Genomic DNA, 25,605 nt, shown 5'->3' with positions numbered 1-25,605 from the left:
ACTTAACTAATGAATCACTGAACACTACATCAAAAACTAATTATGTACTATACAGTGGCTAACTGAACATTAAAAAAAAAATTGCTTCGACAAGTATGAAATAATGGATTTAATCTTTAAAATTCTTCCTCTCAAAAGTTTTTCAATCAGAAGATAAAAAGAAAATTTGTCCAGTGCTGATTTGTTCTCAGTACTGACTTCCTTATAACAGCCAAAAATATCAAGAATAAAAATGAACCAACAATGTTTATGTTTACAAATAAAGTAGCCAGAGAAGAAATAGGTTATCATGCTATCATTATTCCATACAGAATCTGATAGAAGGAACTATGAAGAAATTAGGAAACCAACATTCCATTTTGCTTAAAAAAGAGAAACTGATCATTTGCTGTAACAGCGACTTTAAATGCAGTGATTTTTGTTTGTGTATAAAACATTTTCAAGAACAGCTTTTCAAAAAATTATTTAAATAGAAAAAGGTTAACACAAGCAGCTACAATTGGCCAAATGTTTTATAATGTTACCATGGTATATCCAAACCCAATAAAAAGAAGTTTCAAGTTAAGATTCAAGGGAAAGTAGTGGGAAATGTAAATGGAATTCTGTGGATATTAAGGATTTTAAATTATTAAAGAACTGTACCAAAATGATTATTTAATTTATAAATTTTGTAATAGATAAAGAAAAAATGTTTTAACAATTATTTGATATGTCTTTCCTTTTAGGAAAAGACAAATTTCTCTTTACAAGCCAGGTATTATCTTACAATTAAGTGATTTTGGTAATGATAACAGAAGTGATATTTCACTTTTAAATTAATCCCAAATATTGTCCCACTATTTCATAAACTACACAGCTGATGCCTACTGCGGGAAGCACCTTTATGATGTTTGGGGTGAGACCCCTGAAAAATCCCCTTTTTCCTTCATTGTTAAATATCTCTTGAATGAGATGAATCATAGAAGTTGTTGTTCCTTTTTCTTCCAGTGCTATAAATTGAAAAAAAATCAGTGTAATTCAATATTTAATCTTTGTACATTAAGATAGTCCAACGATTAATGAGAATTACGGAGGCTAAAATTACTTTAGAATATTCCTCTCTCCCTACTTATAGAATGGTCTTGTGCTGTCCAATATAGTAACCACTAGACACTTGTGTCTATTTACATTTAAATTAAGTAAAACTAAAAATTCAGTTTCTTAGTTGAATTAGTAACATTTCAAGTGTCCGATAGCCATGTGTCACTATTGGCTACCATACTGGACAACACAGATATAAAATATTTCCATCATCGCAAGTTCTACTGGACAATACTTGAAAGTCTTTCATAAGGGACATCAAAGGAGAATTTGGAATTGGGTATGACCCAAATACTTCGATAGGGCAATTAATGGGTGATGGGATAGATACAGAGATGCCCCACCTGGATTGCAATATAAATTAAATCCGAAAATCTTACTAAAAAGAGGAGAAAATGTAAAAGAATATCACCACATGACTCCTTAAATAATTTACTGAGGAAGATAATAAGATAGTAAGGTTTTTTTTCCTCTTCTTGAAAAGTGATAAAGGTATTTTCTTAAAATCTAAATTTCTAACATTTCACTTGACAGAACAAAACAGATACCCTCCCTTCTGCTTAATATCTCTTTGCTAGGGGGATTGCAATACAAATTCAATTCCACAAATGTATTAACTTCCTGATGCAGAATATAACGAGAGCAGAACTAAGGGCGAAACTGCATGTTCATATTGAGTAACTGTTGACTTAATTTGAAGAAAGCAAAATCTTTTCTATTGCTCGTCATAGTACTTCCTAATTATAAACTCCTTAAAGAGATCATTCGTAACTGAAGGAAATGTGGAAAGTCCCAAACAGAACTTTGGAGAAGAAATAAAATCTAAAATTAACAAAAGGCTCTATAATAAAACAATAAATTCAAGATGCGTGCCTTAAAAATCAGAGTCTGCTTTTGATTTATCAATTCTCCAGTTTTTCTGTTTTTTTACATCGTTAATTTCTACTTATTTAAAACAACCTAGTTATTTTAAACTGTTTTTAACTTAATTTTTATTAGTACTTCATTAAAGTTATTCTTAATCACTTTTTAACTGATTACTTCATTAAAAAAATAAAATAAAAAAACTCACCTTGAACCTGCATGCGAGTTCTGATAAGGGTCAGAGGGAAGGTGGCTATCTGAGCACACGTGTGAGACAATGTACTACATCCCAGCAAAATTATTATCCCAGGGTCTACAGACTCTGCCGCATGATGTTCTAGCCAATAATTCTTCAACAGCTGGCAGAGAAGATAGTAGTAAGTATCCTTTAAACACTATGCAAGTCTAAGTAGACTGAAGTTCACTGCTCATTCAATTTCAATAAACGTATTGAGTAGCTTCTTGATTCAAGAATTACACTGAGCATTATCATAGATGTTCTCTCATTTAATCCCTACAGAAACTTGACAAATCCATACTGTCATCTCCACTTTATAAATTTTATAAATGAGGAACTAATTCAGAGAAACTAAGTTATCAAGTCACAACACTGATAAATAAGAGTCAAGCTTAATGGCTTTGTTTTAGTAACTGTTCTCTCCAAAATCTTTATGGAGGATTGGTCCTACTCCGTGTACAGAGGAGGTTATCCACCTACTGTCCTATCAGGGACAGGGCACACAGATGTTTTCTCCAAAAAATGTATTCAGACGGGGCGCCTGGGTGTCTCAGTCGTTAAGCGTCTGCCTTCGGCTCAGGTCATGGTCCCAGGGTCCTGGGATCGAGCCCTGCATCGGGCTCCCTGCTCGTTGGGGAGCCTGCTTCTCCCTCTCACACTCCCCCTACTTGTGCGCTCTCTCTCTCTCTCTCTCTCTGGCACACGCACTGTGTCTCTCTCTGTCAAATAAATAAATAAAATCTTTAAAAAAAATGTATTCAGACAACCTCAGTTTGAGTTCTCCTATGTTTTGCATCTCTTGGTGTGCTTTTGTTTAGTTTGGTTTTGTTTGTTCTATTTTGCCTAGTTGTTTTGGTTTGTAATGACATTCAAAGACCCAAGCAAAATTCTGGAGATTCTCAGAGGGATTAACAGAATAATGTAGAGAAGACTGCATAATCCACTCTAGGTTAACAAAACCACATTTTCTGAACTTTTAAGAGAGATTGATCTTTCCAAATTTGCTTTTCCTTGAATAAAAGTGGCTAGAGGAAATTATTTTAAAATAGTGGGTTTAAAAGATCACTAAGTGCTTTTAGAACTGTTCATTTATCAAAAGATACAGCTTTACCATTATATATTGAGGCAATTACTATGAAATACATAATTTGATGCTTTTGAAAAAATATATTTCAAAATGTCTTTACTCAGTGCATTCATTAGTCATGCAACAAAAAAAAAAGAGAAATGTGTAATGTCACTCTTACTCTGGTAAGAAAGCAAAAGATACCGAACTGCAGAAATAAAAGAATGGAGGGAACCCAACATAAACAGCAGCAATGAATTTATTTTAATAAGACCACAGAAGCAGGCAAAAAAGGAGAAAAGAAATACATACTATATTATTCAATACTTTAAACATCTATAAAAAATATATGCATTTTTAAGTGCTAAACAAAATTGGCTATCTTTCATAGGACTGTGGTACCACTTGCCAAAAACACCATTCGGCCTGTGGCTGGAGAGCTGTCCTTCTTGCACTGAGAATGAATTTGAGTGATACTAGTCACATACTCTCACCTGGTTCTTATGACCAAATGGTATATATTGTTACAATAGTCTGCCTAAAACATATGATCATAAAAATGAAATGATTGGCGAGAAGGGGAATAACTTGGAATCCTGCCTGATCAACAAGCACTACACTATTAGGATATTTGCCCTGTCTCCATGCTGCCTCTCCCCCAGTAGCCCCCAAGGACTCCTCCCCTCAATTCTCATTTTCACAACTGGGCGATAACATCTCAGCTTTCTCAATCTTAAATGTACATCAGATTTTTCTAGAGAGTAAAAAACCTAAATCCCAGGCCTCCTCCCAGAATAATTAAATCAGAATCTCTTGGGTGTATCCCAAGAATCTTTTTTTTTTAAAGATTTATTTATTTATTATTTTAGAGAGAGAGAGAGAGTGAGCATTCATGCAAGGTGGGGAGGGGAAGAGGGAGAGGTAGCCCAAGAGTCTTATTTTTTAAAGATCTACATACAGGTGATTCTGATATCCATCCAGAGTTGAGAACCACTATATCAGCATGTAAGTTTATAAATATTATCAGTAAAACCTAATTCACAAAAAACACCAAACAAAAAGTTACCATTAGAATACTAGACAACTAAGATTATAAAATGAAAAACCAAATAAAACCATTCAACTCAACCAAACTTCTTGGTCAGAAACTACTTCATGTAAAATCATTTACAACTAGATTTTTAGAATGAAGACTATTTTAGAATGAAGACTATTTTTAAATCTAACACATAATGTCATATTATGAGAATAAACTCACCTCATAAACAGCAAAATCTATGCCTGCATAAGGTAGAACACCTAGCAAGTTAGGAATATAACCTTTGAAAAATGTTCTAACACCTTCTTGTTTCAGAAGCTTCTTGCCACAATCAATGAACCCTGAATACTCTCCAGTTTTACCTAGAGCCAGTCTGGTCTTTAGAACCTAAATGTGAAGAATATTATAAAAATATATTGATCAGATTCACTCAACTCATCTAGGAATACACTAAACTCCATTATATACAATGCTTACTAATTATCATAGAAATCAAAAAAGAAAGCAATCTTAAATAAAATTTTAGCTTCTCCCTAATTGGCTTTTAACTATAAACAGCTAACACAGTACAATTTTTACAAATTATTTAAACAGGAAAATGTAATTAATCACTGTGGTTTTGATTGATAACATCTGCTCAAACTCATTTAATGTGCTATAAGGCAACATATTCTAAAACAAACTCATCTGAGATAACATTACTGCTTCAAAATAAAGCAACTACAGCCAAATTCCAAGTTAAAAAAAAGATATATATATACATATATATATATACATATATATATATGGTCATGTTAAAGTGAAGAAGCAATATGAAAATAACATTCTGTATATACTTAAAATACATACTGTGGGAACTATTGTAACAGTGAGGTGGATAAACTATAAGCATTTAATATGATGAAACATGCTCATGAAATAGTAACATAACAGGAACTATAAGGCAATAGTAGACTTCAGTAGTCTGTCTGTGATCAACATTTCTGTGCAATAGAACCTCACTCCTTGTCCTATTAATTTCCATTAATTTAACTTAAGGGAGTCCTATAAATACTTGGAGAAATGGCTCTCCAAAACAGCCAAGACCAAAAAAAAAAGGCATGAACTTTTTCTTGATTGGGCAAACTGTGTATCTTGATGGAGCTGCCTCTGAGTCATCAGTTGGAAGGCTTTGTTTTAAGAACTTCTCTGCAGCACCCCACACTTTGGATAATCCTATTCTCAAAACTCTCTGCCCTCCCCAGGGCAGTGTACTCAACTCCCTTCTTACCCAAGTAAATCTTTTCTGTCTGCTTCCCTGGCAGGTTTTTTTCCCACTTACTCCCTAAATTAAGGTCTTCTCAAAAATTTTCTTCTCAGTATTAAAAAACAAAACAAAACAAACAAACAAACAGAAAAACCACTACTTTTTTTCTAAGTAATCTCATGACTTTAACTAGCACTTCTTTGCAGATGACACATCAAGACTTGAAACCTCTCAAATCTCAGTATCACATTTGCAACTGCCTGCTGAAAATCATAACTTGGTTGTCCACCAACAAGTCAAATTAAATACGTACAAAGCTGAACTCCTCATCCTCTCACAGTCTGGGCCACTCCCACCACTCTCGAACTCTGTTAGAGATGTAACTCTGACGTAACTCTCCTCAACACTCAGGCACACAACCCAGACAGAACTTCACCTCCTTCCTTTCCCTCTCTCCTACTTTCCACTTCTCAGGCTGTCAGTTCTCAAGACAGCTTTAATAGGAGTCAGGGTCCTCTGGTCAGTGTCATATTTCAAGCCTTTACTATCACTTCCCTGAGTGACGGCAATCTCTTGTATGTAGTCATCTCATTTCTCTAGTCCCTCTCACTCTAAAAGACTTTACCAAGATTATATTTCAGGCTCCAAAGTGTTTAATGGCTTCTTATTTTTTTAAGAAATTGAAATTATATTTCTTACACTGCATTCAAGAGCCTTTCTGATCTGGCCCCAACCCATTATTCATGGTATTATCCAATCCGAACCTAAATATCTGCTCTTTTGCCTCCATTCCTTTGCTTAAGTCATTATTTCCACCTAAAATGCCTTTCTTCATTATCTCTAAATGTCCAAAATCTAAGCCAAACTCACATATTTTATTTATGTCTTTCATGAAACCCCTAACTGGCAATAATTTCTCCCCTCTGAATTTCCATAGCACTTCATATTGACCTCTCTTCTAGAATTTATATTTTCTATTTTGGATCATCATTATTGATGTACATGTTTTATCTCCCCATCTGAACTATAAGTTTCATGACCAAAATGCCTATTTGATTTGTCTCTGCATCTAGAAATACCTTAAACTTAGTGGTTGTACAATACAGATTTGATTTGATTAATGATTAAATGATTCTATCAATCAAGCAAGCAAGCAATAATTTTTTTTACCTTCTTGATACACCTACAATACTACTTTGATCCTAAATAAACAAACAAACAAAAGAAAACATGTACTAGGGCCAACTAACTCTTGGTATAAGATTTAAATCCTGTAGCTATAAAGCTGTTTATTGTACAAAATCCTGATCTCCTTTCATTTACTTTAAAAGTTATAATTTGTGGGGCACCTGGGTGGCTCAGTAAGTTGGGCATCCAATTCTTGATTTTGGCTCAGGTCATGATCTCAGGGTTGTGAGATCGATCCCAGAGTGAAGTCCAAATCAGCGGGGAATCTGCTTCTCTCCTTCTCCCTCTCCCTCTGCCCTTCCCCCTGCTATCCCCCACCCTGGTTTGCACACACACACTCTCTCACTCTCTCTCAAATAAATAAATATTTTTACAAAGTTATACTTTGTATTGAAAGCATTACTTTACTTAAAATTTTATAATAATACATACCTCCATGGGGTAAATACAGGTCTGGGCAGTTGCACCAGCCAATGAGCCAGATATAAATCTCTCAATAATTCCTACATTAGCACCATCAAAACTAAGCCATTTCTTATACTGTATAAATAAAAGTATTGAAATGTATAATATTACTGAAATAGAATGTTTTTAGAAAAATATTATTTTTTCTAAGTTTATAACATTAATTAGTAGTATAACATTATTTGAAAAAGTATTCCAGACACCTGACATTAGCATCTAGAGGAATACTTGATTTTAATTTTTATGCAATTAGTTGTCTAAGATAATAAGTAAGACTTCTCTATTCAGCCTCCTCTTTCCTTCCCCCCCCTCCAGAATGAGTTAGCAACATTAAATCACTTAAGCATACTCATGAATGTACTATTTCATAAAGAGCATGCAAATGACAAAAAGGAGGCAGGGACTGTATCTGCTATCTCTTTTTCACCGCCTGCCTTACATAAGCACAGTACTTAAAATTATTTGGTTACAGGATAATCCAGAACTTAATATTATTTGTTTACAAGGTAATCAAGAATAGTAAAAATGTGAGAGGCTCTTTCCCTTACAAGGAACAAGGGGTTACTCTGGTTAGCTTAAGTAGCAGAGAGGTTATTGCAATAACACATGTAGAAATAAGGAAACAAATATCAGCATAAAGGTCAGGCTTCACAGGAACTAAAGTAAGTTTCATGGAGATTGAAATTGGAAACTCACTTAGGATCCAAGAGAGCCTTAGCAAACTGATTATCTTGTTACCTCCTAGGCAAGATGTTTTCCTGTTTGCCTTTTCTAGAGGCCTATCATCAATATAATTCAGCTATTCTCTATAAACTAACTCTAGTTCTCAAATCAGTAACTCCCCATCAAAAAGTGTGATTGATTCAGTTAATATGAGAGACTGCTAGATGTTCATGTACCCACTATCTTCTTCCTTTTAGTAACAGAGCTGACACAGCTGCAAACCACATTTCCCTCTTCTTTCTCGCAGCTAGGTTGTGTGGCTAAGTGACTAATTCTGGCCAATGAGATATGAAGGGAAGTTGAGTATGCAAATTCTGACATCTCCTTAAAGAGGCCTGTCCCGGACTCCTCTTCCCTCCATCTGAGAAATGGCAACGATGGAAGCAACCTCTGAAGCCATGTAGCTGTACCGCTAGCCCTGGACCACTGGCCTCTATCTCATTTAAGCTACTGTATTTTGGAATCTGTTTGTCTTAACAGCTTAGGATGAACCCCAACAAGAACAGGAAGTGGTTACTAGATGTAGTGTACTACCATAACTAAAACCTAAAATATGTGACATTGGCTTTATTGTTAGGACACAGATATTGCAGTCTGAGAAGATGATGATCTTTCATTATCAAATGCTTGATAAAACTGCCTGCTGTGATAATTTGGAAGGTAGATCGTGTGCTTTTTGAGCCTGAAGTTCTAGGAAAACTGATTGTAAAATCTCAGAATGTTGGTCAGTGTTGCCCACTCCTTGCTGCTTTTAGCAAGATCTATTAACACATGACCTAATGCATCTCTCAGCTTTTCAGCCTTAGGGCCTTCTCCAAAGCCAATTTGCAAGCAGAAATGGATGGAAATGGAGCTCTGCTAAGGGAGTTTTCTTAGCCTGGTTTGGTAGTCAAGAATGGCGGGCTTCCAAGTAGGAAAAGCCACCTGTTCTGTACCCCGACAGAAGGAAATTAGATGTCCTAAAGAGCTTGCCTAGCTGCCAAAATCAGATTAGGGGTGTTGTCATCCAATTTCAGCCTACTGTTTCATTTGACATCAATGTAGCCCACTATAAAAATGAGAGAGAAGGGGAATGACTAAGCACAGGAACTGGAAAATAAAACATCAGAGAAGAGATTTTTAGATATGGTTACTCCACATGGTATTGACTGGAAACAGAGAAGTGTAAGAAGTTTTTAAAAGAATTGTATGCTAGAAAACTCATAAGCAAAGCCTACAAAACCCTATGTTCCATTGATCTCTAAAGCAACTCTCAGGCCCCAAATCTAAGCAGGCTTTCGCTGGCCATGGCAGACCCTTCCAGAGCCCCACATCACATCTGGGCAGTTCTGTGCAGACTCACAGACTCACTTCACTGACAGAAACCCATCAAAAGCAAAAGCCTCTCATCTCTCTGCTTTTCTGCCTCAGGGCCTGCTCTGAAGCTGTGGGAGCCTGTCCAGCCCAGAAGTCTGGGGAAGTTAAAGTCCTAAGAGCAATCTTCATACAATATGGGACAGAAACTGGCAGATAAATAGCTCAGCTCTCTTCCTTCAGACAGATAATTCTGGGAACTATTGTGTACACTTCCTAGAAGTTCCCTCAGAATCAAGCCCCTACTGCATATAGCTGAAACCTTACTTATGTACCCCTGTATTGGCTTTTCTTCCTTCTGTGTCTCACTGTCCCTGCTTCCTCACTCCTGCTTCTTCACAGATAAACTTTGGGGGGAATCCAAAGTAAAACTATTGGTATTACTTCAAAAGTGGTCCTACGCACCAATTAAAAGCCAGAGATTGTCAGAGTGGCTCAAAAAACAACACCCAACTATATATTATTTACAAGAAACCCACTTTAGATACAAAGACATGTATAGATTAAATGTAAATGAATGGAGAAAAATATATCACATTAACACCAATCAAAAGAAAGTGTGAGTAGCTATATTAAATTCAGACAGAGCAGACTTCAGACCAAGGAAATTTACCAGGGATAAAGAAGGCATTACATACTGATAAAGGGGTTACTTATCTAAGAAGATATAACAATCCTTAACACATATGTGCCTTACAACAGAGCATCAAACTACATGGGGCCAAAACTGATAGAAGTACAAAGAGAAATAGATGAATCCAGGGGCACCTGGGTGGCTCAGTCTGTTAAATGTCTGCCTTCGGCTCAGCTCATGAACCAGAAGTCCCGGGATCAAGACCTGCAATTGGGCTCCCCGCTCAGCAGGGAATCTGCTTCTCCCTCTGCCCCTCACCCCACTTGTGCTCTCTTTCTTTCACTCTCTCTCTCTCAAATATATAAATAAAATCTTAAAAAGAAATGGATGAATCCACTATCATAGCTGGAGATTTCAGCATCCTCTATTAGAAATAGACAGATCTAGCAAAAAAAAAAAAGAAAATCAGTAATGACATAGCTGAACTCAACACCACCATCAATCAACTGTATATAACTGACATCCACAGACTATTTCATCCAACAACAGCAGAGTACACATTCTTCTTAAGCTCACATGGAACATTCCCCAAGAAAGACCACATTCTGGGCCATAACACACCTTAACAAATTTAAAAGAATGGAAAGCATACAATGGGTGCTCTGAGACCATAATGGAATAAAATTAGAAATCAGTAACAGAAAGATAATCTTTTAAAATACCAAAATATGCGGAGATTTAAAAACACACTTCTAAATGTCAAAGAAGAAATCTCAAGAGAAATTGAAAAATATTTTGAACTAAATGAAAATGAAGACACAATTTATCAAAAGGAGTGGGAAGTAGTACTTTGAAGGAAATACACAGCACTGAATACATATATTTAAAAAGAAGAAAAATCTAAAAATAGTAATCTGTTTCTACCTCAGAAAACTAGAAAAAGAAGAGCAAATTAAATCCAAAGTAAGCAGAAGAAAAGATATAACAAGAATTAGAACAGAAATCAATGAAATTAAAAATAAGAAATCAATAGAGAAAATCAAAAAAATCAAAAGCTGGTTCTTTGAAAAGTGGTCCTAGAAAGTAGGCCTGCTGATGTTGTTAGAACTGGATCACTCACCAGTCACCTTGACAATAATGGGATCTTTGTTGGTGAATGGGATGATGAAAATCTATGGTGTGCTATGGCATTACAATTACTAAGATTCATAGGCATAGTGGCTTGGGATAAAGTACTGGTAGACAGGAAAGAATTACATTATGCAGTTGCCCTAATACTTGAACAGCATGGGGACAATTATAAGGATTCTGGAGTTGGCTGATTCTAATTCACTATCTTAGAAACTTGGAAGGAAGACAATGTCAAGGTTAAGTCATCTAACTATCACCTTAAAGCATATTAAGAACACTATGAGGCCTTCATAGCAGCATTTAGAGATCCTCATAGACTGCTAAAAATCAGGCTCACGATATAAATGTAAAGGTAACAGAGTCACTAAGGAAACAATGTAGAGCCTCAAAAGGTCTCCTATGCTAAAGTGAGGCCCCTCACTGGGAAGGAGTAGGGTCCTGACACATGGGATGCGAACATTTGGGTGTATATGCCTGAGAAATCTGAGCCCCTAAATTCACAAGCACCCTCCAATTTGGCAAAAAGTTGTCCCCTTCCCACTGCTAGAGCAGAGCAGCTTCTCTTTGTACCGAGGCCATGCACATAAAGGCCTCAAAGAGGCAGATGCCTACCAAGAGGATGTTTGCTCTCCTCACAATCAGCCTACCCATCACCTCCTCTGACTGCCTCCCAGCCAATAACTTACATAGAGTCAGTCCTTAGGTAGCCCAAGGACCTGGCTATTATGGACTGGAAGGAACCAGGGGAACAGTGTGAGAGTGGGTCACAAGAGTACTAATGGTGGGGATCTGAGGGATGGAATATAATGCTGGATAGGGAAGACTTTATTGATGTGGAGCACTCTCCCATGACACAGGACTCCTGAAACCTATCCTAATATGCTGCAGGAATTTCTCTTTAAAGCTTGGACACAACTCTGGCTGAGAGCAAGCAAGGTGGTAATGCTGAAGTCTTGACAGTTTACTGAGGAAGGGATGAGTAGACTCAGGAAGGTGGAAATACTACCATGGAGTTTATCATGAGGAGAACCTTCTAGTAGACTATGTTTCTAAGATAAGAAGGGAATCCTTGTTGAAAGACCCAAAGATGACTGTTCTTAGGGTTGACAGCACCGGTCGTTGCCATGGAACTATAGCTACCATAAATACCTCTGATGAATCTGCACAAAGTAAATTGAAAACCTTTGGGAAAGGATTTGCCATTCTAGATGTCATTAAGAACATTCATGATTCATGGGAAGAGGTCAAAATATCAACATTAACAGGAGTTTGGAAGAAGGGGTTCCAGACTTCAGTGGAGAGTGTTGCTGCAGGTGTCATGGAAACAGTAAGAGAACTAGAATTAGAAGTGGACCCTGAAGACGGGACAGGGTTGCTGCAATCTCATGATAAAACTTCAATGGATAAAGAGTTTCTTCTGATAGATGAGCAAAAATAAGTGGTTTCTTGAGATGGAATCTAATTCTGGTGAAGATGCTGTGAAGACTGTTGAAATGACAACGAAGGATTTAGACTATTACAGACACTTGGTTGATAAAGCAGTGGCAGGGTTTGAGAGGACTGACTCCAATTTCGAAAGAAGTTCTACTGTGGGTAAAGTGCTAACAAACAGCATCACATGCTATGGAGAAATTGTTTGTGAAAGGAGGAGTTAACCAATGAGGCAAATTTCATTGTTGTCTTATTTCAAGAAATTGCCAGAGCCACTCCAGCTTTCAGCAACTGCCACCCTGCTCAGTCAGCAGTCCTCAACATCCAGGCAAGACCCTCCACCAGCAAAAAGATTACGACTCACTGAAAGCTCAGATGATGCTTAGCATTTTTCAGCAATAAAGCACTTTTAATTAGAGTATATACCTAGTTTTTTTTAGACATAACGCTATCACACACTGAATGGACTACAGTATAGCGTAAACATAACTTTTATATGCCCTGGGAAACCAAAAATTCATTTGACTCACTTTATCGCGCTGATAAAGTGCGATGAACCAAACCCACAATATCTTCACGGTATGCCTGTATTTACAATGATATCTATTGCTGTACACATTCCAGTTTTGTCTTTCATTAAAGTCTAAATTTTTTAAATAAAATTTAAAATCTGATCTTTATCATAAAATTCCATAGGCGATAACATTTTACCTGTTCATAGGCCCCAATCTTGAGAGCTGTCTCAGGTGCAATTTTAAAAACATTTACACCATTTCCCCGCCAAAGAGAACGAATTCCTCCTTCTTTTAACATCTGCTCAAATCCACCAATCAATCTCATTCTCCTTGACTTTAAACTATGAACCTAGAAATGTACAGGAAATTTATTTTTAAATTTTTTGCTCGTAATATAGCATTGATGTTATTATTGCTAATAAAATAATGAGACATAAATGTAGAAATCTATGAACTTCAACACCATTTTCACTGTCCTTTAGAGACATATAAAATTGATATATTAATTTTTTGTTGTCCCCAAATACATACATTAATCTCATACATCAAAGAGAGCAACTTAAAGAAAACAGGAATGACTTAATTATCAGAGAATTTTTGCATACAAAAAATGTGTTGTTGGGCGCCTGGGTGGCTCAGTTGGTTAAGCAACTGCCTTCGGCTCAGGTCATGATCCTGGAGTCCCGGGATCGAGTCCCGCATCGGGCTCCCTGCTCAGCGAGGAGCCTGCTTCTCCCTCTGACCCTCCCCCCTCTAATGTACTCTCTCTCATTCTCGCTCTCTCAAATAAATAAATAAATCTTTAGGGGCGCCTGGGTGGCTCAGTCGTTAAGCGTCTGCCTTCGGCTCAGGTCGTGATCCCAGGGTCCTGGGATCGAGCCCCGCATCGGGCTCCCTGCTCGGCGGGAAGCCTGCTTCTCCCTCTCCCACTCCCCCTGCTTGTGTTCCCCTCTCTCACTGTGTCTCTCTCTGTCAAATAAATAAATAAAATCTTTTAAAAAAATAAATAAATAAATAAATAAATAAATCTTTAAAAAAAAATGTGTTGTTGCTGCTAGATTATTACAGAGTACACTGAAATATGCACTGAAAAAGGAATGGATGAAAATATATCAAACTTTCAATAGTGGATACTTCTGAGTAGCAACGTGTTATGGGTTGAAATGGGTCTCCCCAAAATTTATATGTTGAAGTCTTAATGCCTCAGAATGTGACCTTATTTGAAGATAGGGTCTTTATAGAGATAATCAAGTTAAACTAAGGTCTTAAAGTGGGCCCTAAAAACTAATATAATTAGTGTCCTTATAAAAAGGTGAAATTTGGACACAGAGACATGTACAGAGGGAAGACAACATGAAGAGACACAGAGAAAAGACAGCCATCTACAAGCCAAGGAGAGAGACCTGGAACAGATCCTTTCCTCACTGGAACCAACCATGCAGACACCTTGATCTCAGACTTCTAGACTTCAAAACTGTGAGACAATAAACTTCTGTTGTGTAGGCCAGTCAGTTTGTGATATTTTGTTATAACATCCCTGGCAAACTAATACACAAGGATTACAGGTCATTTTAATGTCTTCCATTCTACTTTTCTGCATCATCCATTTTTCTAATGTATTATTTTATAATAAGAATATGTCCTTTTTAAGAAAGTGAAAATTAGAATTTAGTAAAATACCCTCCTGTCTATAATGTAACAGGATAATAATGGGAGAGCAAGGTGAAATGGGCATTCTCATCTCTCGTGGGAAGAAAAAGTCTGGAAAAGAATTTAACAGTATACACACATGCACACACACACACACAAAGCCTTAAAAATGTTCATATCATTACTTAACTTCTAGGAACTCTTTCTAAATAAATAATCCTAAATATGAAAAAAAACCTCATAATCAATGAAGCTCATCATTATGAACTATTATGAATTATAATTTTAAAAGAGTTTTAAAAACCACCTACATGTCCAAGAATAGGGAAAAATAATTTAAAAAATTAATATGACACATCCACTTGAAATAATAGTCATTAAAACCTGTTTTTGAAGAATACACAAATATTTGAAATATTTAAAGAATACTTGAAATAACATGAAAACATGCTCATGCTATACTGTTAATCACAAAACCAAAAAACAATATATAAATTATTCATAAAGTGAGCACTGCTACTGAGTATGGGGCATTTCTTCTATAGATACAGGAGATCTGGAGAAAGAAAGCCCAAATTTGTTCAGGGTTGCATTGTGGATGCAGACCTGAGTGTTCACAACTTGGTAATTGTAAAAAAGCAGGAGAAAGATATTCCTAGGCTGATCCTATTGTGCCTCATCACCTGGTGCCCACAAGAGCTAGCAGGGTCTGCAAACTTTTCAATCTCTCTGCAGAAGATGATGCCCACGGGTACATTGTCAGAAAGCCTGTGAACAAAGAGGGCACGACACCCAGGACCCAAGTGGCCAGCATTCAGCATCTCATTGCTCCACGTGCTCTGCAATACAATGCCTGTGAAGAAACAGCATACTAAGAAAAATAAGGAAGAGTCCACAGAACATGCTAAACTTTTGGCCAAGAGAAGGAAGGAAGCCAAAGGAGAACATCAGGAACAGATTGCCAAGAGATGGAGCCTATCACCTCTGAGAGCTCCTACTTCTACAGCTGAGTCTGTCAGAAGTAAGATTTTTTAAGAGTAACAAATAAATAAGATCAGACAACAACCAAAAAAACTATTAATAATCCATTACCAAATGTCACCAATGTAACCAAAAAAAAAAAAAGACAATAAAACACCCCCATATGTAAGTTTAATTACAAATTTAAACTCACTAGATTTTGAATTATTAATTTTTGTATCTTTGTGAAGAAAGTATTCAGCAAATATTAAATTTTAATCATGACAGTTAAGAGATTAAACTATGCACTATTGAAACTACTATTGACAATCCATTACTCAGTAGAATAAAGATAATTAGACACCAATACCTCTAGTGAGGTATCAGTCAATAGCATACTCTAAGTAACTTATTTGCCAATTCTTAGAAATATGGCTTAATACTTAAATAGTACAATAGAACCATGCTATTATGTAGGTGCCAGGGTCTAGAGATAATCAACAAATAAGACTAATGGTGTCTTATCACTTCTTTGATATTTTTAGTTCTATTTCTAAAAAAACTTCTAATAGAGTGTCCTATCATTATTATTTCAAATAAAATTAATTTAAATAGCACAAAGCATCTTTAAGAAAGTTTAAAAATCCTTTAATATTGAAAATAAGAAAATTTGCATTTTCAGAAAAATGTGAAATTTTAATGAGAAATAGTATGAAATGTGCCGAAACATTTCTTTTTGAAAATTGTCAAGGGTTTTTCAAGTGACTTTAATCCTTAAGGGGTCAAGTGTGCAAACTACCTGCATCATGACTTTCAAGCGGTCAAAAGGTGCTGTGCATGTCCTTGCAACTGCACCAGCTATACCTCCTGCCACCAAACGCCTCCACCAATCTCCAGAACGCTTTTCTTCTTCAGTAAATTCATCTGGGATAGATATACTCTCCCCTATGTCAATTATCTGATAAAAATGAAAAAATGAATTACACAATAAAGAAAAATATACATACTTGATAAATTAAAAGGATAATTTTTTTAAAAAGGATAATTTTTTACAAAGACCAAAAACCCAAAGAATTTTTTCATATCTCACCTCCTGTTAATGAATACTGACAATTTTGTCAGCACTTGCCCTAGACCCAATGATTTTTAATAATACATTCACATACAGATTTAAAATCTGTAAAAATCAATTCCTATTAAATTAGAGTTATAAACTTTAAATTCTCAAGCTATTTAGATTAATCTCTTCCACAAAAAATGTAAACATTCAATGCAGGGATAATGTCCTAGTCACACACCACAATGCCTGTCACACAATGCTTAATTTTCTCTACTTCATTTCAAAATCTCTCGAATTCCACTGTGTACTTACCTAATCTGTCAGAATTCAAGAGTAGTATTTTATACTCTTATACTTCTTTCTCCATTACTTACATTGACTCTTTTCTCTAATGACAATTTTCTTTTTAAAACTCTGAACTCTAACAAGTTTTGCATTTCACTTTATTTTCAGTCATCATACATGCTTTTGCTGAGATTATCCATTTCTGCTAAATATTGAGGCAAGGTGACTCACTGAAAAGAGTGCCACATTGGACACAGGGGATCTAGGTTCCATTACTTGTCAATCATGGCAGACAAGTCACTTCTCTGCTTCTTAGTTTTCCCACCTTTATTTATGCATTCATTGAGTGCCCCCTTTCCAAGTGCCATTCCACCTCAGAACTTTGTACTTGATTTTCCCTCTAGTAGGACCTTTCTCCTTGGCTCTTTCCATAGATTTCTCTCTAATACTTAGCATAATCTTTATTAGTTCATTTCTATCTGTTGCTTGCTTCCTCCTTTAGAAAATAAGTCTGATAAGAGCAGCAACCTGCACTGGGATAGATGTACTATCTATCCTGGTCTTATTTAAGTATCTAAATACTTAAAAGGTCTATTTAAGTATTTAAATCCTGTACTATTTAAGTATTAAAAAAAGACCTAATCTGGTCTTTTTTATGCACTGTTGTAAACCTTGCACTTTGGTCACTGGAGATAAGTGTGCTCAATAAATATTTGTTGAATTAATAAATTAACATACCAGGTGCTGGGTTGTGTATTCATAATATAGTGCAGAAATTAAGTTTCTTCCCTCCGGGAGTTGACAGTATAATACAAAAGATAGGAAAGGAAACAAGCAATTATAATATAAAGGAATAAGTACAATAACAAGGGTAGCAAAAAAAAATGTCTTAAGAACACAGTATCGAGACATTTAATGGAGTGTTGAAATTCTTTTTATTTTTGTTGGGGGGAGATGAGTGGAACTGTCAAGGAACACTTTTCACGTAAAGTAACTTAGAAGTAGCAAAGCAATATGAATCCAGGTATTCTGACCTCAAAGTTTACCTTCTTGTCCATCACACTGTACTGTCTCCCTATAGAAGTAGGGATTAACCAAGGGAATGTTCTAGGCAAAGAAAATAATTTGTTCATAGACATTAGATATTCTAAGAACTGCAAGACTGTATATAGGGATGGAAGGAGGGTAAAGGAACACTCAAGACCTTGGAATAATGTTGACATTTATGGCTTGAGCAATTAGGAAGATGATGACACCATTCAGTGAAATGGTAAAAGAAGATCTAGGGGACAAATGATGTGGTGTGTGTGTTTGAGGTGTCCCAATTGATATCCAATAAATGCTTGCACATGCAGAAGGAAGGTGTGCTCTAGAGATGTAAGATTTGGAGCAATCAATTGGTCTATACCTGGTAGTTCAACGTGGAAGAGTAAATAGGATTGCCTAGAAAAAAAATATACAGGGTGAGAGGCAAACAAAGTTGAAACTAGAACATAGAAGAAAGCTAATATATAAGAGACAGGCTGAGAAAGAAGAGCCTCAAGGGAGACAGAAAAGTAATGACAGAGAGGTGGGAAGAAAACCAGGAGAATGCAGTGTCAAGGAAGCCAGCTGAAGAGAACACGTAAAAAAAGAGAGTGGTAAGATCTAGAAAATATCCACTGAACTAACAGTAGAGAGACTGGCTTAGTAAAAGAATTTCTACAAAGTGGTGAAAGCAAAACCAGTTAGTTGAGAAGTGAATGGGAAGTATAGCCATGAAGAGAGAAAAAGGATAAGGTAGCTAGACGGGACTTCAGTAGGATTACATTTTTTTGTTAAAGGTACTGGCTTAAATATGTTAAATGTTGTATTTAAATGCAGGATATTTAAATACAAAAAATAAAGGAGATAATAGAGAGAATAAGGCCCCTGAATGGGTCAAAGATGAAATCAAAGGGGAAATAAAAAAAAATACCTTAAGACAAATGGAAACACAATATACCAAAACTTATGGCATGCAGCAAACTCAGTTCTTAGACGGAAGTTCACAGCAATACAGGCCTACCTCAAGAAACAAGAAAAACCTCAATCTAAATTTAAACCTTAAGGAACTACTATTATGCTAACTGAAATAAGTCAGTCAGAAAAAGAAAAATACCATATGATTTCACTCAAATGTGGACTTTAAGAAACAAAACAGATGAACATAGGGGAAAGGAAGGAAAAATAAAATAAGATGAAAACAGAGAGGGAGGCAAACTCTTAATTCTAGGAAACAGAAGGTTGCTGGAGGGGGGGGTGGGGGGATGGGGTAACTGGGTGATGGGCATTAAGGACGCACTTGATGTAATAAGTACTGGGTGTTATATGCAACTGATGAATCATTAAATTCTACCCCTGAAACAAATAAAAAATAATAATAATAATAAATAAATAAACCTTAAGGAACTAGAAAAAGAAAAACTAAGACCAAAGTTAGCAGAAGGAAGGAAATAATAAAGATCAGAGCAGAAATAAGTGAAATAGAGACTGGAAACAAAAACAAACAAAAAACAAAAGATCACCAAAACTAAGTGCTGGTTTTTTTTAAAAAGATAAACAAAATTGGCAAACCTTTAGCTAGACTAACTAAAGAGAGAAGACTCAAATAAATAAAAGCAGAAACAAAAGAGGAGACATTACAACTGATACCACAAAACTACAATGGGTCATAAGACATTACTCTGAACAATTATACACCAATAAATTGCATAATCTAGAAGAAACGTATAAATTCCTAGGCACATACAACCTACTGAGACTTAATCATGAAGAAAGAGAAAATCTGAACAGACCAATAATGAGAAAGCAGATTGAATCACTAACGAAAAAAATCGCCCAACAAAGAAAAGCCCAGGACCAGATGGTATCCCCGGTGAATTCTACCAAAATTTAAAGAAGAATTAATGCCAATCATTCTCAAACTCTACTAAACAACTGAAGAGAATTGAACCCTTCCAAACTCATTTTACCCTGATACAAAAGTCAGACAAGGACACTACAAGAAAACTACAAATCAATAGCCCTAATGAACATAAATGCAAAAATCCTCCACAAAATATTAGCAAATAGAATTCAATGGCACATTCAAAGGATCATGATAAATGGGATTTATCCCTGGGATGCAAAGATGGTTCAACATACACAAATCAAAAAATGTGATATATCACATTGAATTAAGGATAAAAATCATATGATCATCTCAATAAATGCAGAAAAAGCATTTGACAAAATTCAACATCCTTTCAAGACTAAAACTCTCAAAAAGTTGGGTATAGAATGAATATAACTCAACATATTAAAGGCCATATATTACAAGCCCATAGCTAACATAATACTCAATGGTTAAAGATTGAAAGCTTTTCCTTGAAGATCAGAAACAAGACAATGGTGACAATTCTTCTCACCAACCCTATACAACATAGTACTGAAAGTCCTAGCCTCCACAAGAAAGAGAAATTAAAGGCATCCAGAGGCGCCTGGGTGGCTCAGTTGGTTAAGCCTCTGACTCTTGATTTCAGTTCAGGTCATGATCTCAGGGTCATTAGATCAAGCCCCACATCAGGCTCCATACCAAGTGTGGAGACTGCTTAAGATTCTCTCACTCCTTCTCCCTCTGCCCCTCCCTGCTCAATCTCTGTCTCTCTCTCTCTCTCTCTCTCTCTCAAAAAAAAAAAAAAAGCATCCAAATCAGAACAAAAGAAGTAAAATTGTCTCTGTTGCAAATGACATGATCTTATATATAAGAAATCCTAAAGACTCCACAAGAAAAACTTAGAACTAATCAATGGAATCAGCAAAGTTGCAAGATACAAAATCAATATATAAAAACCAGTTGCATTTCTATACACTAACAACAAAATATCTGAAAAAGAAATATAGAAAACAATCTCATTTATAATAGCATCAAAAACAATAAAATAGTTAGGAATAAATTTAACCAAGGAGGTAAGAGACTTGCACACTGAAAACTAGATAACATTGATGAAAGAAATTGAGTATGACACAAATAAATGGAAAGATATACCATGCTCATGGACTGGAAGAATTAATATTGTTAAATGTCCACATACCCAAAGCCATCTATAGATTCAATGCAAGCCCTATCAAAATTCCAATGGCATTTTTCAGAGAAATAGAAAAAAAAATCCTAGAATGCATATGGAAACACAAAACTCAAATAGTGAAAGCAATCCTGAGAGAGAACAAAGCTGGAGGCATTATACTCCTCGATTTTAAGCTATACTACAAAGCTATAGTAATGAAAACAGTATGATACTGGCACAAAAACAGACACATAAACCAATGGAACAGAATTGAGAGCCCAGAAATAAACCCTCACATATATGGTAAACTCATATTTGACAAAGGAGCCAAGAATATTCAATGGACAAGGAATAGTCTTTTAAAAGAATGATGTTGGGAAAACTGGTTAATCACATGCAGCAGAATAAAATTGGACCCTTACCTTAAACCACTCAGAGAAATTAACTCAAAATGGATTAAAAACTTAAACATAAGATCTGAACCTGTAAAAATCCTTAAAGTAAACAAGGAAAAAGCTGCTTGATATGGGTCTTGGCAATGACCTTTTGTATATGACACCAAGAGCATAATTAGCAAGAGCAAAAAGTTTTTGTAAGCATCCAACTCTTGATTTCAGCTCAAGTAATGATCTCAGGGTCATGAGATGGAGCCCCAAATCAGGGCTCCACACTGAGCATGGAACCTGCTTAAAATGCTCTCTCTCCCTCTGCCCTTCCCCTGCCTCTTGCTCTCTCTCTCTCTTTCTAAAAAGAAAACAAAAGGAAAAATTAATAAGTAGGTCTACATCAAACTTAAAAGCTTCTTTCTACACAGTAAAAGAAACAATCAGCAATATGAAAAAAGGCAACCTACAGAACAGCAGAAAATACCTACAAACCATATATCTGATTTGGGGTTAATATCCAAAATATATAAGGGTCTCATACAACTCAATAACAACAACAAAAAAACCAATCTAATGAAAAAAATGGGCAAAACAACAAAATAGGTATTTCTCAAAAAAAAAGACATACAAATGGCCAACATGTATATGAAAAGATGGTCCACATTACTAATCAACAGGGAAATGCAAATCAAAATCACAATGATATTACCTCTTGTTAGAATAGCAACTACCTACAAAACAAGAGATAACAAGTGTTAGTAAGGATGGAGAGAGAAGGGAAGGAACCCTTCTGCGTTGTTGGTGGGAATTTAATTGGTATTAACCACTATGGAAATCAGTATGAGGTTCCTCAAAATATTAAAAAAGCACTGTCATATCCAGAAATTCCACTTCTTGGTATAAAGCCAAAGGAAATGAAATCAGGATCTCAGGGGCGCCTGGGTGGCTCAGTTGGTTAAGTGTCTGACTCTTGATTTCCGCTCAAGTCGTGATCTCAAGGTCCTGGGATTGAGCCCAAAGTCTGGCTCCCTGCTCAGCATGGAATCTGCTTGTTTCCCTCTCCCTCTGTCCCTCCCCGTGCTCGCCTAAGTGTGCGCTCTCTCTCACTCTCTCTCTCTCTCATTCTCCCTCCCTCGAATAAAGCATTAAAAAAAAAGAAATCGGGATCTCAAAAAGATATCTGTACCTCCAGGTTCACTGCAGCATTATTCACAAAAACCAAGTAATGGAAACAATCTAAGTGTCCACCTGTAGATGAATAAATACAGAAGATGCAGTATATATACACAATGGTTTATTATTCAGCCATTAGAAAGAAGAAAATCCTGCTATTTGCAACAATATGGATGGACCTCAAGGACATTATGCTAAATGAAATAAGTCAAACAGAGAAAGAAAAATACTGTACAGTATCACTTAAATATGGAATCTAAAAAAAGGTAAATTCATAGAAACAGAGTAGAATGGTGGTTGCCAAGAGGTGGGAAATGAGGGAAATGGGAAGATGTTGGTCTAAGGACAAAAACCTCTGGTTATGAGGTGAATAAGTTCTGGGGACCAAATATACAACAGCATGGTGATTACAGTTAATAATGTATTATATACTTGAAAGTTGCTAAGAGAGTAAATCTTAAATGTTCTCACCACAAAAAAGAAATGGTAATTATGTGAGGGTTATGGAGGGAAATGTGACAATCGTTTCACAATACATACGTGTATCAGATATCATGTTGTACACCTTAACTTACACAATGTTGTATGTCAATTCTGCCTCAAAAAATCTTGAAAAAATAGACAAAGATAAAAATAGACAATTTGTAGAAAAGAACATGTGAATTTCTAGTATTTCTATGAAGACAAGTTAGAAATGCCCATTAAGACAAGATACCACTCTATACCCAACAGAGTGGAAAATATTAGAAAATTGGATAATACCAAGCAATATTCATGCATTGCTGGTGGGAATGTAAGCTGGTATAGAAAGTCATCTGGGAAATAACATGGCTATCTTTCATAGAATTAAGACTGGATAACCTCTGTAAAATTGCAAATGCATATTCGTTTTGACTCAGAAATCCAGGTGAAATTCTCTAAGGTACAAAAGAGGAAAGTTTTTTGGTTTTTTTTTTTTTTTTTGGTTTTTTGGGTTTTTGGATGAAGTTGGAGAAGATCTAGATGTCTATTACTAGGGAAATGGATAAAGAAGATGTGTTAAATGCATACCATGTAGTGGTTAGAAGCAATAAACTAGATGAATGCATAACAACAAGGACAAATCTTAAAATCATAACACCGAGTGAACAAAGCAAGAAATGAGTTGTGGACTTTAGCAGAATACTACCTATGTAAATTAAATACACACACACACGAAACACTACATGATTCCTAAGAATATATACATATCCAAGACACAGACTACACATATTAATATAAGTGCCTATCATAATAAGTAACATTTATTGAAGACATATATTACCTGCCCAGCCCTTTTCTAAATTCACTAACTAAGGTATTAATTTAATTCTCAAAACTCTTACCATTATTATCCCCAGTATATAACTGAGAAAACTGAGGCACAGAGGGATTATGAAGCTAGTGGGTGGCAGAAGTGAAATTCAACCCTAGACATCTGACTCTGAAGCCTATGCTCTTTGTCCTCCCCTATATTGTCTATGAAGAGGAGGATGCAAATAGTATGCCATGAATAAATGATTAACTTAACCCCCTGCATCGAGATCTAAAAAAGAAAAAACAAGTTTTCGATTAAAAAACCTCATTTGTTCCTCACAACTCTGAGTCAAGTCCTTACATAAAAAGAACAGGTAGATTATATATTTGATCCTTTCTGATTCTGAAATTTTGAATCTTAATCTTTGACTTTACATTTCCCATGACAGAAAGCTAAGTGAGTATATCATCTCGATATACTCTGTGAAAAAAGAAAAGTATATTATTTTTCCACTTTCCGAGGACAGTTAAGTATATTAGAGTAATTTATTCTCAACACAAAGTAGGCCCTTTCAGTAGATGAGTATATACTTTAAGTTCTAGGTTTTAGTAAACAAAGAAATTGTAGTAGCTATGTTTGTACATTTAATACTAATACTCGTTGCTCAATTAGTAGAACATTATAAGGAGAGAATATTGTTATTTTAGCCACTGAGGCTGGAAGTATTATAGAGGTTATGTAATCATAATAACAGCTATGACATTGTGACAAAATAAAAATAGATTAAAATACAAAGCAATCTTACAGTAGAATGCTTCCAGAAACGAGCAATTTCATCAATATTTGTTGCAGGATGAAGTAAAAAGTAGTACTTCCATTCATCCCAGTCTACTGTCATTGTTCCATCACTATCAATGCTGAAATTTAAAACAAAAATAGTGCTTATAACATTTATAACAAATACTCTAAGAATAAGTACTAAGAATACTCTGTTGAATATTTTAAAAGTTGCTAAGACAGTAGATCTTATGCTAATTGTTCTTACATGGACACAACCTAAGGGTCTACCAATGGATGAATGGATAAAGAAAATGTGGTATGTGTGTGTGCATACAGACACACACACACACAATGTGTGTGTGTGCACAGTGGAATATTATTCAGACATAACAAAAGGAAACTTAGACATTTGAGAGAACATAGATGGACCTTGAGGGCATTTTGCTAAGTGAAATAAGTCGGACAGAGAAAGACAAATACCGTATGATCGCACCTGTAAGTGAAATCTTTACAAAAACAAAGAGCTCATAGATAGAACAGATTGGTGGGTGGTTGCCAGAGGTGGAGGTTTAGGGGATGAGTGAAATGGGTGAGAGAGGTTGAAAGGTACAAACTTCAGTTATAAAGTAAGTCATGGGAATGTAATGTACAGCATGGTAACTATAGTTAATAATACTGTGCTGCATATTTTTGAAAGCTGATGAGAGTAAATCTTAAAAGTTCTCATCACAAGAAAAAAAAATTAATTACATATGGTGATAGATGTTAACTAGACTTATTGTGATGATCATTTCACAATATATACAAATATCAGAACATTACATTGTACACCTGAAACTAATGTTATATGTCAATTATACCTCAATAAAAAAGAAATAAATTTAAGTTTTAACTATAAAAAAGTATTCTTATCACAAAAAAAATAGTTATAAATAAGACGGTGGGAGGAAACTTTTGGAAGGGATGGATATGTTTATGGCATAGATTGTGGTAATGGTTTCCTAGGTGTATACTTACCTCCAAACTCAACAAGTTGCATATATTAGTTATGTACA

At 35.6% G+C, this 25,605-nt stretch overlaps 1 protein-coding gene across 1 annotated transcript in view; it reads right to left on the bottom strand.

Moving 5' to 3' along the window:
- Positions 1-786: 786 nt before the first annotated feature.
- Positions 787-25,605, bottom strand: part of LOC118546907 (mitochondrial adenyl nucleotide antiporter SLC25A24-like) — a 50,857-nt gene continuing 26,038 nt past the window's right edge. The window contains exons 4-10 of the mRNA XM_078071717.1: positions 24,576-24,687; positions 16,323-16,481; positions 13,110-13,262; positions 7,154-7,261; positions 4,507-4,674; positions 2,153-2,303; positions 787-989 (exon numbers count right to left, since the gene is read on the bottom strand). Of these exons, the coding sequence (XP_077927843.1) occupies positions 811-989; positions 2,153-2,303; positions 4,507-4,674; positions 7,154-7,261; positions 13,110-13,262; positions 16,323-16,481; positions 24,576-24,687 (1,030 nt within the window). The 3' untranslated portion in view covers positions 787-810. The remainder of the gene's footprint in view (positions 990-2,152; positions 2,304-4,506; positions 4,675-7,153; positions 7,262-13,109; positions 13,263-16,322; positions 16,482-24,575; positions 24,688-25,605) is intronic.

Source organism: Halichoerus grypus, chromosome 5 (assembly GCF_964656455.1).
Source record: "Halichoerus grypus chromosome 5, mHalGry1.hap1.1, whole genome shotgun sequence".
Classification (NCBI taxonomy): domain Eukaryota; kingdom Metazoa; phylum Chordata; class Mammalia; order Carnivora; family Phocidae; genus Halichoerus; species Halichoerus grypus.
This window is presented reverse-complemented; position numbering and strand designations above follow the sequence as displayed.